Genomic DNA, 14,029 nt, shown 5'->3' with positions numbered 1-14,029 from the left:
ATAAAGATAGAGTACAATTTAGATATACACAATAGTACAATGGAATTTAGATGAAATAGCAGAAATTACAGGCAGTATTAAAGTTTCAGTAGAGACAGGTTGACATGGTGTGGTTATGGTTGGTAATGACAGATTAAGCAATAAATAAATACATAAGGGTATGTAATATGACAGTAAGTTGTAGAGGGTTAGGGTTATGTAAAATAAAACATACAAAATTCTGTCATGTAAAACTATTATATTTATATTTAGGTCTTTCCAATGTACATTAACTCTCCTGTTATGTTCGTTTCTCTGGAACAGCAATAATGTTCCTGAGTCAATTTGACCTGGGTCATATTCAGTTTTCCAAATGTGTCAAAACCCCCAAAAATCCCAATACACATTTTTTTTATTCTCATTTTTAAATCCATTGCTAACCATTTAAATCAAGATTTAGTCCATTGGTGTTCTTAATTCTCACAGATCATGGTTCAATGAGGATAAACCACTCTTTTTTAAATTAAGGTTATGTTAAAACTTTTTTTAATGTACATTCGAAAGACCTAAATATAAATGCAAAAGTTTTTCATGCCATATGTTTTAGTTTATTTTATTTTACATTTGGATTTTTTTTTCTATGAATTGCTTTTGATAAATGACACCTCTTCTGTCACATGCTGCCCATATTTTTATGCTGCATTTAGCTGGTTTGGAAGGCATATATTGCCTAAAATAGACTTTAATGGGGTCAATTTGACCCACAACATAACAGGATGGTTAAAAAAAGTTTTATCATTAATTTGAATGAAAAATGAGTGAGTTATCCTCATTGAACCATGATCTGTGAGAATTAAAGAACACCGACTAAATCTTGATTTAAATGGTTAGTAATGGAGTTAAAATTTAGATTTAAAAAAAAATTGTGTATTGGGATTTTTTGGGGGGGTCTGACACTTTTGGATAATTGAATATACCCCAGGTTAAATTGACTCAGGAATATTATTGCTGTACCAGAGAAACGCTCATAACAGGAGAACAGGAGGGTTAAGGTTACTGACTTTAGCAAACTGAGTGAACGTCAGTGAAACTGTAAAGCACGGTGTTAGTATCCTGAAAACTAATTAAAAGTAAACAAGCCAAAGTGAATCCTGATTTGAACCCGCTTTACAACCCAAGAACACAAAGTTCCGTATTAACAAAGCCCTCAGAGACAGTCCCACCATGCAGCAGTGAGCTAGCAGCAGCACAGCAGCTAACCACCACATTTGACCCTGTGTGTGTGTGTGTGAGCCATCATGAATTAGACATCCGGGCTGTGTGTATGGAAGATGGCGACACTTATCCTCCCTGGTGAATGGATCAAAAACTGGGAAAAATCAGGAAAACATGAGTTGTGAGTAGATGTAAACTTCAGCACAGCGTGATATGGTGAAGCTATAACTGAAATGATGAAAGTAATAAAATAGATGTTGCTAGCTTTGCTTATTTAAGGCCAGTCTTTCAAGTGTTTGCTCGAGCTAACACAAACGGCTAGAAGCATTACAGTGGCCTGCTAGCTATCGGCGAATATTCAAAACCAGAATGTTAAATTTGTGTTTTAGTAATTTAGTTATAACTTTTATGTGGTGGATATGCAACTTGAATGTTGAAACATCACCTGCACGCTAGCTTCCTCACGCTCTCATTACACCATCTGTAAACACAGTGGCTATCAAAGCTAAGCTAGTTAGCATCCATGTTAGCTGTACTATTCGGTTGCATGGATGTGGTTCAAGCTCCTAAATGTGATGGGAGTGAGTTTGGTGCCAATGTTTTGATGCCTGGCAAACATTACCTGTCAAAATATTACATATAATCGAAAAAACATTATATCTGACAATGTGTAACCCTTATTAGCTTATAGTAATCAGGTGGAGGGAAACGACGGTTACTGACATAACGTTATAGCTAGCTGTTAGCCATAGTATCCGGGATGTTGAATCTCCTACTTAACATTTTATTGCTTTCATTATTTATTTAGATTGATATCTATTTATATTTATATTTTTGACAAAGGTTTATGGACAGCAAACCTCCCAGCTAACATTAAGCTAAATAACTGTTCCATCAGTGTAAGCTAACCAACGTAACATTATTTGCCAGTGATTGTAGTACAATAAGAAAAACCTAACTTATTCCCTCTTTGCTTATTAGGTCTATCAACTTTATCAGGAAGCTATTAGAAAACTATCATCTGGCGTTTGACACAACCAGAAGCCCGTCCTAACAACATCAATAATGTAACCTATAAGGTTTTCTTGTATCAGGTCTTTAAAGGGAAATGTGGCATGGATAAAACACCAACTACTTTCCCTGTGTGCAGCCATGATGTACAGTTTAAGAGACAATAGGTTCACCCTCACTGCTAGATAATATTAGTGGTGGTAGGCCTTGCATATTTAAGTAAGGCCTACTGAGAGATGCACCTACTCAAAGAATCCCACTATGTAGTACAGTGTTCCTGTAAAAGAGGAAAATGCATACTTGTATTTCAGTACCTTACTATTCTATTTCCGCTCTCTTAATAATTCCCTTCTCTGTATCTGGAAGAGACCCCATTGCACTTACTGCAAAATATTGTAGTATGGGATAATGTATGGTTAGCAGGTTGTTATTGGAAATAGAATCCTGACAGGGTGAGACAAGACACCAATGTGAAGCTAACCAACGTAATGTTATTTGCCAGTGGCTGTAGTACAATAAGAAAAAACAACTTATTTGCTCTTTGCTTACTAGTGATACCTGAACAGAGTCTATCAGCTTTATCAGCAAGCTGTTATAGAACTATCATCTGGCACACAACCAGAAGCCTGTCCTAACAACATCCATAATGTGACCTGGGACGATATAAGGTTTTCTTATACCACTTCTAAAAAGGGAAATGTGGTGTGAATAAAGCACCAACTACTTTCCCTGTGTGCAGCCATAATGTTCAGTCTAAGAGACAATACGTTCACCCTCACTGCTAGATGATATCAGTGGTGGTAGGCCATATTTAAGTAAGTAAGTAAGGCCTACTGAGAGATGCACCTTCTCAAAGAACCCCACTACAGGTGCATTTCGACCAAGAGTTCCGGGGTCTTTTAGCCCCCAGAACTACTTTCCCCGGAACTAAAAGGTTCCTGTCCCCCCATTGTTGTCTGTGTTTCGAATGTGGGCTGAAGTCCGGGGTAGATTGTGCAAATCAGGCCAGTGATGTATGGTGAAAAATATATATATTAAATAATATTTTGAAATCCTAATAAAAACTAAACTAGTATGCATTCCCAGGAACTCCCTCTGTGTTTCAACAACTGTGTAAACTCCACAAACACCGTTACGTTCAACTGAAAGTCCCAGGACCATTGAAAAGTACTACCCCCCAAGCAGGGGCTTTTCAGGGGGGAGATTATCTACCCCTTAACTAAATTTAGACCCTGGTTCCTCCGGTTGAAACGCACGTAGTTCAGGGGTGAAGTCCCTAGTTCCAGGGTAAAGTTCCTGCGGTCGAAAAACACTGTCAAGTAGACATGGGGTACAGTGTTGCTGTCATCACCACAATTATACATCTATATATATTTAGTAAACATTTTCACAATGGTTGGATGTGTGGAAAGGGGTGACCCCCGAGGAAGCTATTTAAAGCTTTTGATGGGGTGTCCAATTTCCCACAAATAAAGTGGCAACTGACAAGATACAACAACAACATACTAACAGACAACAAACGCACAACAGATAACCCCAATGCTGTGGTTACATACATAGATTAGTGGGTGCATTGATATGATCAGTAAATTAATCATACGCTGCCAGAAGTTGCAATTTTATTTCAGTACCCTATTCTATTTCAACTCTCTTAATAATTCCTAAGAGACCCCATTGCACTTACTGGAAAATATTTAATATTTCATAGTAGCTCAGCTGATGTGCAGCTGAGATGAAGCAGTGAATCTTCAGTCAATGCAAGACCTGTCCTGCAGGGAGTCCTCCAGAGAGGGACTCCACTTTGATTGCCCCTGCCAGCAAGCCTGTCATTTCAGGGAAGCTAACCTGTGCAGTCACATATCTGCTGAGTAGCGAGTGAAAGGGCATTTCGATGGACTGAAATTTAAAGTCAGAGTGGCCTGGGTGTGCAGCCGATTTAGTGCTCTATGTGCTTGAAGTAGTTATACAGCCTGTTAGCCTCCTGGCAATATTATCCTCACTATGTCTGACCTCAGGGCCTGGACAATCTGCTGTAGGATTAATACTATTCATCTGACTGACTGTGCAGCATCACTGGCATTAGTTGGGGTCATCTGCATCCAGCAATACACTGATTGTAAAAGGGGAATCAGAGGTAGAGGTATTCTGTTAGACTCTCTTGTTTTTATGTTGACTTTAACAGAAGACATTGTAGCAACACATTGATCAGTGTTTTAATATACGCCTGACCCAAACCAGTGTTAAATGTCTAATCCATCAAGAAGTTACAAAATCCTGATGTGCTTATATTTGTTACCAATGAGATCACTGTGTGTTTACTGTTTTTCATGGATAGACATTTCTTAAAATACCTCTGTAAAGTTATGTTAGTCTCTCTTTGGATATGCCAACTACAGGCATTATTATAGCTTATGGATTGAAATGTTTGAGTTGCCTTACTGACCCCACTTTTGTGTCTTTACTTTGCAGTGTACAACTCTGCAAGGAGCTCACAGAGAAAACCGATCATGGAAGTGAGATTAGAGGTAAGTCCCATATGACTGTAGTCATGTACTTCACTTTTGTTTCTATACTAGTGTATTTCAGTTTTCCTGCCGTAAACACAAACATACATATATCTTAGACATCAAGATGTGGGAATCTACAACCTTTGCAAGAAGATAAAATAGTTAAGAAGTGGAAATACTTGTGAAATCGTACAAAAATATGCAAAAGAGGACTGCCACCTGCCACTCCCATGTGAACTACATAACTTGAATTTGTGCCACAGATAGGAATGCTGAAGTGGCGCAAATCCAGATGGCAGTTGCTATAGCAAATACACATTTGTCAATATAAACAATAACAAGATGGTGGATGCTGTTCAGAGCAGTTTGCTGTTGTAAAAAAGCTCTAGCTCAAAAGCTCAAGTACATGTTTCACTGAGATCCATTCAGATCCTCTGCACTTCTTCCCAACTGTACTTGGCGCCACTGCAAGAAGTCATGAAGTTGTTGTGCGGTGATTCAGTTTGGAAGGGATATCACTTTAGAGATCGCATTATTATTATTGACAATGAAATGATAATTGTATCGCCAGAGTCAAATGATGACATATTGCTGTAGCATTTCCCCCCTATAGTAAAGATGGTGGTTACAGGGGCTGCACTGGCACTTAACATAATGTCATTCAGGTTTCTCTCTACTTGAGTTACTATGCACTCTAAAGTAGGAACTAAAAGGTCCTTCTACATAGCACTCTAAAAACTAAGATGGTTCCCACTTCTTGTTGTGTAAATCAAGGAGGAAGAGGAAGGTCTTCCCACAGTTAGTAGAACTAAGAAAAATTACTCTGAAAATGCTCATTGCCAAAAATAACCTCAGTTACTAAAGAGGCTTTCGCTCAGCAGACAGCTTTTTTAGAAAATGGACGTGTTCAGTAAAGCGGTGTATTTCAGAAAGTCTCTCCAGCACTCCACCTCTTGTTGTAGCTGCATGTCACCAAGTTTGAACTCGGTCTTTTGAGTAGTTCTGGTCCTAACTAATCACACCTGATCCCTATTCATGCCAGCTGAAAGTACACAACCTCAGGGCAGGTCTGAATTTTTAATTTGTGAATAAGAAAGGATTACAATTTCTGTGTTTAGTTTTGCAAAGCTGATGCAAACTCATCAAATAGCATTCAAGGCTTTCATTGTTGCTGTAGGGGCCTCAACTTAGCAGAGTCTTGAAGTGTGCGAATCCTTGATTCAGTCTTGTTTTTATTTTCTTAAGTTATATTTTTGGGGCTTTTACACCTTTTATTGATATGGGGAGAGGACAGTGGATAGTGTGGGAAACAGGGAGAGAGTGGGGGAATGACATGCAGGATTGGATTCGAACCCATGGCGTCTGCTACAGGGGCGCGTAACTTAACCAGTAGGCCAAGTCAGTGCCTAGTCTTGTTTGTTTATTGTGTTAATGTTTAATGTGACAGAGCCTTTCCCTGTTAGTTCTGTCATTGTATTAAAGATATGTCTTCTTTGTGCATCTCCAGATATACAGGCTGCCTTATACGAGCTGTGCTGGCAGGTTGTGCACGGGAACCTGAAGTTGGATCTAGTTGCCAGCGTCCTTGGAGACATGATGGTAAATGTACCTTTTAAAGACGTTTTCTCTGCAGACAGAGGAACAAGAATGCACAGAAATGAAATTACATGTTTAGCACAATCTTTTTCTTGTGTGTCTGTAAAATGTTATTGTTGTGTCTATAGAGCACATTGAAATGTTCAGGCATACTGAACACTGTAAGACAAAGAGCTATATGATACATTTCTTTATCAGAAATAAAAAGAAACTGGATTTCATTCTCTAGGTTTGGTAAACACACAGCCTGTGATGTGATACTCTATTTCTTAAATGTTGTGATTAGTCTCTACATGTACCTGGAAAAAAAAAGCATGCAATCCTTTCCTCTTGCTCAAACTAATAGATCACTTTTTTTGTTTCCTTCAGGAACTCAGAGACGACATGCCATCGATTTTAGCAGATGTGTTCAGCATACTAGGTAAACATGGTTCAGTATTGAAAATATTGAGACATATTAAGAGTGCAACCCTCAGTATTGTGTTTGATTACTGTGTTAAAAACACCTTTAAGTAGTTGTCAAACATAAACTGTCACAAAATTATAAAATGTTCATGTTTTGACAGATTTAGAGACTGGAGCCCTGGAAGAAAAAAACAAACGTGACCATTACACACAACTGGTGGGGGCGTGTTTGGTAAGAATAATAACTCTTTATGAAGATCAAAGTGTTTTGTTTTTATATAAGTGGACATGGACTAATATGATAATGATTTGAATGTCATTTGAAAACTTAAAACCACTGTCTCTTGGAGGCGTATTAACATCTACAGCCAGGTCTCTATTCAACTTAGGCTTGAATTAATTGATTATCTTGTTTGTATTAATACATGTTATTGTTTTCCAGTTTTTTGTCCCAGAGGCCATCCTGAAGGAGAGGCTCGATCCAGAAACCCTTGAATCTCTTGGACTTATAAAACAGGCCCATCAGTTCAATCAGAAGATTGTAAAAATCAAGACTAAACTATTGTAAGTACATCACACCGTTCAGTGTAGATGATTGATGACAAATTTACAAACATTAGGGGTGTAACGATTCTTTTTAACAACAATTCAATTCGTGGTTAACAATACGATTAAAGGACGATATTGGTTCATTTGGAACGAAACGATGCAGTGACTTGAAATCAATTCAGTAACTTTCTAGCCAAACATTCAACCAGTGTGACTGTGAAATAAATACCTTGATACTGGACAGTCCTAGATTCCTGTTGTTGCTGTGATGTTTTTCTCCTGAGCCGAGTTTTGGCCTAGTCTCTGACTAAACATGCTGGCGAAGCCTGAGGCTTCTGCAGAGCTGATGTTACCCTGTGCTGCTGCTGCTGCAGCAGGAATGCTGCAAGAGGTGCCTGGACGGTCGGTGTTGTGTGAAATCCCATGGCGCCTCAGTAGGTGGTTGGATAGATTTGCCGTCTCGCAGTGGTACTTTACTTGACCTTTACATATCCTACAAACAGGGAGCGACTTATTTAGAAAATCTCCGTCTGGCAAAAGCCAAAGTGTTTCCACACACTGGACCGCAATGGTGGCTTGATCATTTCTCGCTCGCCGGCTTCCTCTGCCATCCACCATGCTATTCAGGCAACCTGAATTGAGTAACATTTAACGTTTTTATCATTAAAAGTGCAAAAAAAAAAAACATATTAAGTCTGCCATGCTTGCATCCAATGTGTTATTTCCTGGTATTCGATACAATCGATTTAATACCTTTTAAAATAATGTTAGATCGATATACAGTATGTCGCCTGGAAGGCCAACTTGCCAAGCACAGATCGATGTAGTTGGATCATAGGAGTATAACTGGATACATCAGTGTTGTAGATGAATCGTTACACCCCTAACAAACATGTGTATGAAATAATTGTGGTATCTTTATTTTTTTTCAGTTATAAGCAGCAGAAGTTTAACTTGCTACGGGAAGAGAACGAAGGCTATGCCAAGCTTATCACCGAGCTTGGCCAAGACCTCTCAGGCAACATCACCAGCCACATCGTCCTGGAGAGCATCAAGTCTCTTATAGGTACCTCAAAAGTTTATTTCACAGCAACAGAACTCATGCTGAGCCACAACTGTCTCTAGCTGCAGTCTTGTGAATCTTACCTCAGCGTGTTGTTGATGAAAGAGAGGAATGCTGCAGAGCAATTTATGTTGAAATAAAGCAAATAGTGAAGCTCTCCATTTCAATTATTTATGCTGCTATAGATCAAATGTCAGGATGGTAGTCTACAAGAAACATAAAGTAGAGCGAAATAACTCTGTGATAATAACCACCCCTGAATCACTTGGACCCGGGCAGATAGTTTGTGATACATGAAGGGGATCTATTGATTTGTCCATCAATAAGCCCAAAAACCGTCTGTGTGGTTTATGGGGAAAGCATTTTTATGCTTACTGTGTTTCTAAAGCAGCCCACAATGACAGTGACCCCTCTTTGTGCAGTCAAATTCAATTCTTGTTCTTGTTTTCAACACTTTTGCTAACAACCATCAAACACTGAAGTTTCATTTTCCCTGTGCACCTCATCTCCACTCGCATACAGAGCATTTAGGGGCAGGAGCAACACAGACAGTTCGGCCTCTTTCTCATATTTGAACATATATCAAGCAGAGGCGAGTGCTTCAAAAATAGATCAAAAAAGCGGATCACAGCGTGTTATTTGAAATGCTTTATTTAAATCAACAATAGAAAAAGTAGCTGACTGTAATTATGGGATTAAATGACTAGTCAGCGGATTTTTAGATTACATCTTTCTCTGATACCATTGAAGTCTGCAACACCTGTCTCTTTTTATTTTTATTCCCTTCATGTACAATCCCTGTGTGATTTTTAGACTTTGTATGGAGTGATCTTTTCGTCCAAATTGACAGCTTCCTCCTTCTTTTTGTCTCTGTCTGCAGGATGTTTTAACTTGGACCCTAACCGTGTTTTGGACATTATCTTGGAGGTGTACGAGAGCCGTTCTGACCAAGATGAGTTCTTCCTGTCTCTCATCAAGTCATACATGTGTGAGCCGCTCACACTTTGCCACATCCTGGGCTTTAGGTTCAAATTCTACCAGGTGAGAAAATCAAGAATAGGTAATGACAGCTTGATATGAATTAAAACTCAGTCTGTTTGTATTATTAAAAAAAATATCTGAGTAATTGCATGTGTTTATTTGTTTTTAGCAGTTTTTTATTTATTACCAGATATCCTAAATCTGTCTTAACTATCCTCAACTCATATCCAAAGATTGAGGCATACACTGTTTTTTATTTTTACCTCATAATTGATGCCAGTAATAATTTTGTTTTTTTGTTCAGGAGCCGAATGAGGTAACTCCCAAGTCACTTTACCACATCGCTGCTGCTCTGCTTCATCACAACCTGATCGAGCTGGAAGATCTCTACGTACATGTAAGGACCACAAAACAAGTCCACCACCTTAGCTTAACACATTATTTAAAGAGATTACATTTCAATTTGACTGTCACTTAGAATAAGTTTCATAAGCCAAAGCTTGGCACTGTAGCTTTATGATAGTTATGATATGAATTACTCAAACATTTACCCTCTGTAAAAGAAATGGTCTTTAGATGAAAACATTCCCTTCTTGTTGCCGTTGTTGTTCCAGCTCATGCCACTAGATGCCGCCATCATAGAGGAACACAAACGAGATATCTCTGAGGCCAAGCAGATTGCACGCAAGCTGGTCATGGTGGTGTTGCCCTCTGAGAAAAATGATGACAAAGACAAAGAAAAAGAGAAGGAGGAAGAGAAGAATGAGAAGGTATTCAAGCATGTGCAAATATATACTTCTAACTAATGTTGATCTGGGTTTATGTTAATAGCCAGAGGAGTGAGAGTGATCAATGTCACTATTAGCCTACCAAAGCTTTTTTAATAATTAATGAGTTTTTCTGATCTTGTGGATGTTTATCATTATTTCACCAACACTTTAGTTATTGCTCTTCTCTGTGCCCACAGCCACCTGATAACCAGAAGCTTGGTCTGCTGGAGGCTCTGCTTAGAATCGGAGACTGGCACCACGCCCAGAGTATTATGGACCAGATGCCTTCTTTCTATGCAGCTTCTCACAAGGCCATTGCACTGGCTCTCTGCCAGCTCGTGCACCTGACCGTGGAGCCTCTTTACAGAAGGTGCTGATGTTTTTAATGTTTTACTTACTGCTCACTGTGTGTAGTAAGACAAGGACAAGCATGAGCATCTCTTATTCCACAGTTTGAACGTATTACTTCATCTCTGCCAAAACTCCAACATGCAAGTTCATTAAAAGAAAAAGAGGGAGAAAGTTTTACACCCTGGTCTGATCCTCACAGAGCTGGCCTACCAAAAGGGGCACGAGGATGTGTGATGCATCCTCTAAGGAACAAGCGGGCACCACGGCCTGCAGAGACCTTTGAGGACCTTCGCAGGGACACCTTCAGCATGCTGGGATACCTTGGCCCTCACCTCTCTCATGATCCAATCCTCTTTGCAAAGATTGTGCGTCTTGGAAAGGGCTTCATGAAGGAGGTGCAAATCTGTCACTGCTCCATTACAACATCTACGGTACAATCTGTGTCTTACTTTGACTCATATTTGTCGTTTTTTTTTCCTTCGCAGCACCAAAGTGACGGCAGAGCTGACTTCAAAGACAGAATGGTTGGTGTAAAGCTCAATATCGTCACCCGATTATAATAATGTCCTAAGGAATTTTTTTCAAGTTTTTGGGAAAAACACAAAAAACCTTACCAAATGCAGAGCATATGATATTTATTAATCATTTCAATCAAAAGGGTCTTGACAGTGGATGACTGTTTACATACATAAAATGTTGTGTGTCAATTATGTAACATTAAAGAATAAAGTGACTTAGGCCAATTTTCGAACATTCTAGTGTGATGCAGGCAACTTTAAACCTGGCTTAAACTGTCCTTTCATTCCATAGTGCAAACTCAAAACTGAAATTTACCTGAATTAAATTAAACAAATGTCCGGTAAATCAAATTGGTCAGGAGGCAGTCCCTTTCCTCACTTCTCCACGTCTTCTTTGCTGGGTTTTTATTGAACTTGTCCTTTAATTCCATAAAGCAAACTGAAAACGTAAATAACTCTAACCTAAATTGAACAAATGTCTGGTCAATCAAACGCTGAGGAGGCATGTCCCTCTTCTCACTTGTCCAGCTGTTCTTTGTTGGGTTTTTGTACCTATCCGAATACTATTCAGTTTATCCCCTGAATCTTCATTCTCGGTCATCTTTGCCTAACTATGTGGCAAATTGTCAAAGAAGTGATGACACTCGACGGGCCTACCCATGGACTGAAGGTCCTGGAACCTCCTCTCTTTGATTGGCAGAGCAAAATCATGTTTAGATAGTGCTTCTATAGTGCTTCTTCTGCACTATAGATTCTGTTGCTTTTTGAAGCAGCTGCCATCATGAAAGCTTGTTAAATTGCCGAAGTCAGACATTTTATCCTAAAGAAGAAAAAAAAGTTGACTTAAAACAAGAATAAAATGGTCTAAGTCACCCTCTTGACATAGGCCATTGTCCTATAGGGCATAAAGAGTATAATCCTTTCAACTAAAGATTAAGGTGATTTTACCAGAGGTGGCCAGAATCATCAAGAGATGATTTAGGCCAAAAACTCATTTTCTGCAAAAAATGACATTGGCCTATATTTTAATAGGATGATGATATGTTAAAGATGAAGACTCAGTTTCATTGTTATAAAAGATCTGTGAGTAAGACATTTTACTTTAAGGACTTCGTCCATGTTGATTGTGATTTTATTGCAGGACACACTATTGAGTTGTTTCCTGAGCATTGCGGACCAGGTGCTACTCCCCTCTCTCTCTCTGATGGAGTGTAACGCATGCATGTCGGAGGAGCTATGGGGCCTCTTCAAACTCTTTCCTTACCATCACAGGTAGAGCACGCACGCACTCACACACACAATCACACTCACACTCACACTGGCGCTGTTTAAATGATTTGTTGAATAGTAAACCCTCAGGCAGCGCTCCAGGATGGTGTTTACTAGCTGGCTGGGAAAGCGTAGCAGACACGAAAGCAAAAAATCAGTTCACCAAACCATGCCTGAATTCTTTGTGTTTCTTATCACACCATCTTTTTTTGCTCCCCAGTTTTTATTTTTAGTCCCTTTGTTTGAATATTTGGCACGCTGATGAGCACTGACAGTCCACACTCCCGAAGGTTTTGTTTTTCTTTAGTTGTCTGTGTCAGTTTGTCACAGCTAATAATGCATCTCATTTAGTGACTGAACATAGTAGTGCTTTGTAGAATATCTCACTGTCTTGTTAACCAAAGAGTCAGCACCATCAAAGGGAGGATTTCATACAAGCTGAAAATGGACAAATAGAGCAGTTCATTTACCCTCTGCTGTGTGAGTGTGTCACACATTCACTAGATCTTTCCGCTGATGTTTTCTATAGCATTTCTTGACATTGCTCTCTGACTCACAGCAAATTACTTTGATCTGGTCGCAAGGAGTAAGTCAACCGTTAAAGTGAGGAAAGTCATCTTTGTATTAAAATTGTTTTTTGTCACATTCGTAGGAATTCTCTTTATATCTGGACTGCAATCAGTGAATCTTATGCTTTGGGAAAAAAATGGAAATAATCTTCTTTCTGTGGCTGTGATAAGCCTGCGATAAGTCCTTCTAGTTGTGTCTTCAGGAGGGTTACTGTATTGATATTTGAAGGACTGTTAGGAACAAAAGAGAGCAACATTTAAAACCCGACGTGATCCCTCTGACTTCTTTCTTTCCACTCAAAACATATTAAGATGTTAGTGGACAGTTTGTTCTTCAAACTGTAATTTATAAACATTTCTTCAAGCAGAGCTTTACCCTCTTTTGTGAGATGCTACATTTCCAGAACAAATGTCACCACAGTAACTTGCAGATTCAAGCTATGAACACCGCCCTGATTGTTTTTATAGGGCTATATAACATCTACCACATGCCCCCCCCTTTTTTTTTTTTTTTTTTTACAAGGCTGCCAATGTTTCTGAATGCTTTGTAACGACAGCTGCTGTTTAACCGTGCCCCCTCTTCTTGTCCTCCCTCAGGTATCGGTTATATGGACAGTGGAAGAATGAGACCTATACCGGCCATCCACTGTTGGTCAAAGTCAAAGCTCAAACTGTGGAACGGGCCAAATACATTATGAAGTAAGTCACCTTGCAGAACCCTCATCCGCCCTAACTATGTAGTCATCGGTCTTTTGTACCTTTGGGTGACTTTTTGTGTCCGTCCAATCCAAACAGTGGGTCAGTGTGCGTGTGCGTGTGTGTCCTTGTATCTGAAACTGTGTAGCCGTTCTTTTTCTCACCCACTGCAATCCTCTGGTGTTCTGCAGACCTTTGCTTAACTGAGAATAGATAAAGTTAAAGAATGGGCGGCCCTTCACATTTATTCAAGCCAAGGTTCTGCAGTGTGACAGTTTTATTCTAGAATATTTCTCCCCCTTCTCGAAGTCTTTCAGCCTTTTGTTTTAGAAACAAATCGCTCTGTTTTCCCAGCATCACACATAACCTTATCAAGGCATTTCAGACTGCGGAGTGCTTCAGATACTGGAACTACTTTGGCTTTAATCCAATTGTGAACTCACAGAGTTGCCATAAGGACATCCATTTATTTATGTCCTCTCACTTGGCCCTCACAGAAGCAGCAAGTTTGTTTGCTTGTTGATCCGTGTCATAATAACGTTCAAAACAA

The 14,029-nt window shown here is 39.3% G+C and overlaps 1 protein-coding gene across 1 annotated transcript in view; it reads left to right on the top strand.

The window, feature by feature from the left end:
* Positions 1-1,106: 1,106 nt before the first annotated feature.
* thoc2 (THO complex 2) overlaps positions 1,107-14,029 on the top strand; it is a 28,108-nt gene continuing 15,185 nt past the window's right edge. Inside the window, exons 1-15 of the mRNA XM_034684142.1 lie at positions 1,107-1,375; positions 4,675-4,730; positions 6,220-6,311; positions 6,678-6,729; positions 6,875-6,945; positions 7,156-7,277; positions 8,195-8,328; positions 9,206-9,366; positions 9,611-9,703; positions 9,921-10,076; positions 10,274-10,446; positions 10,627-10,822; positions 10,913-10,951; positions 12,087-12,217; positions 13,381-13,482. Coding sequence (XP_034540033.1) covers positions 1,311-1,375; positions 4,675-4,730; positions 6,220-6,311; positions 6,678-6,729; positions 6,875-6,945; positions 7,156-7,277; positions 8,195-8,328; positions 9,206-9,366; positions 9,611-9,703; positions 9,921-10,076; positions 10,274-10,446; positions 10,627-10,822; positions 10,913-10,951; positions 12,087-12,217; positions 13,381-13,482 — 1,643 coding nt within the window. The 5' untranslated portion in view covers positions 1,107-1,310. The remainder of the gene's footprint in view (positions 1,376-4,674; positions 4,731-6,219; positions 6,312-6,677; positions 6,730-6,874; positions 6,946-7,155; positions 7,278-8,194; positions 8,329-9,205; positions 9,367-9,610; positions 9,704-9,920; positions 10,077-10,273; positions 10,447-10,626; positions 10,823-10,912; positions 10,952-12,086; positions 12,218-13,380; positions 13,483-14,029) is intronic.

The sequence above is a fragment of the Notolabrus celidotus genome, chromosome 5 (genome assembly GCF_009762535.1).
Source record: "Notolabrus celidotus isolate fNotCel1 chromosome 5, fNotCel1.pri, whole genome shotgun sequence".
Lineage (NCBI taxonomy): Eukaryota > Metazoa > Chordata > Actinopteri > Labriformes > Labridae > Notolabrus > Notolabrus celidotus.
Note: the sequence above shows the minus strand (reverse complement) of the source record. Positions and strands in the feature narration are given on the sequence as shown.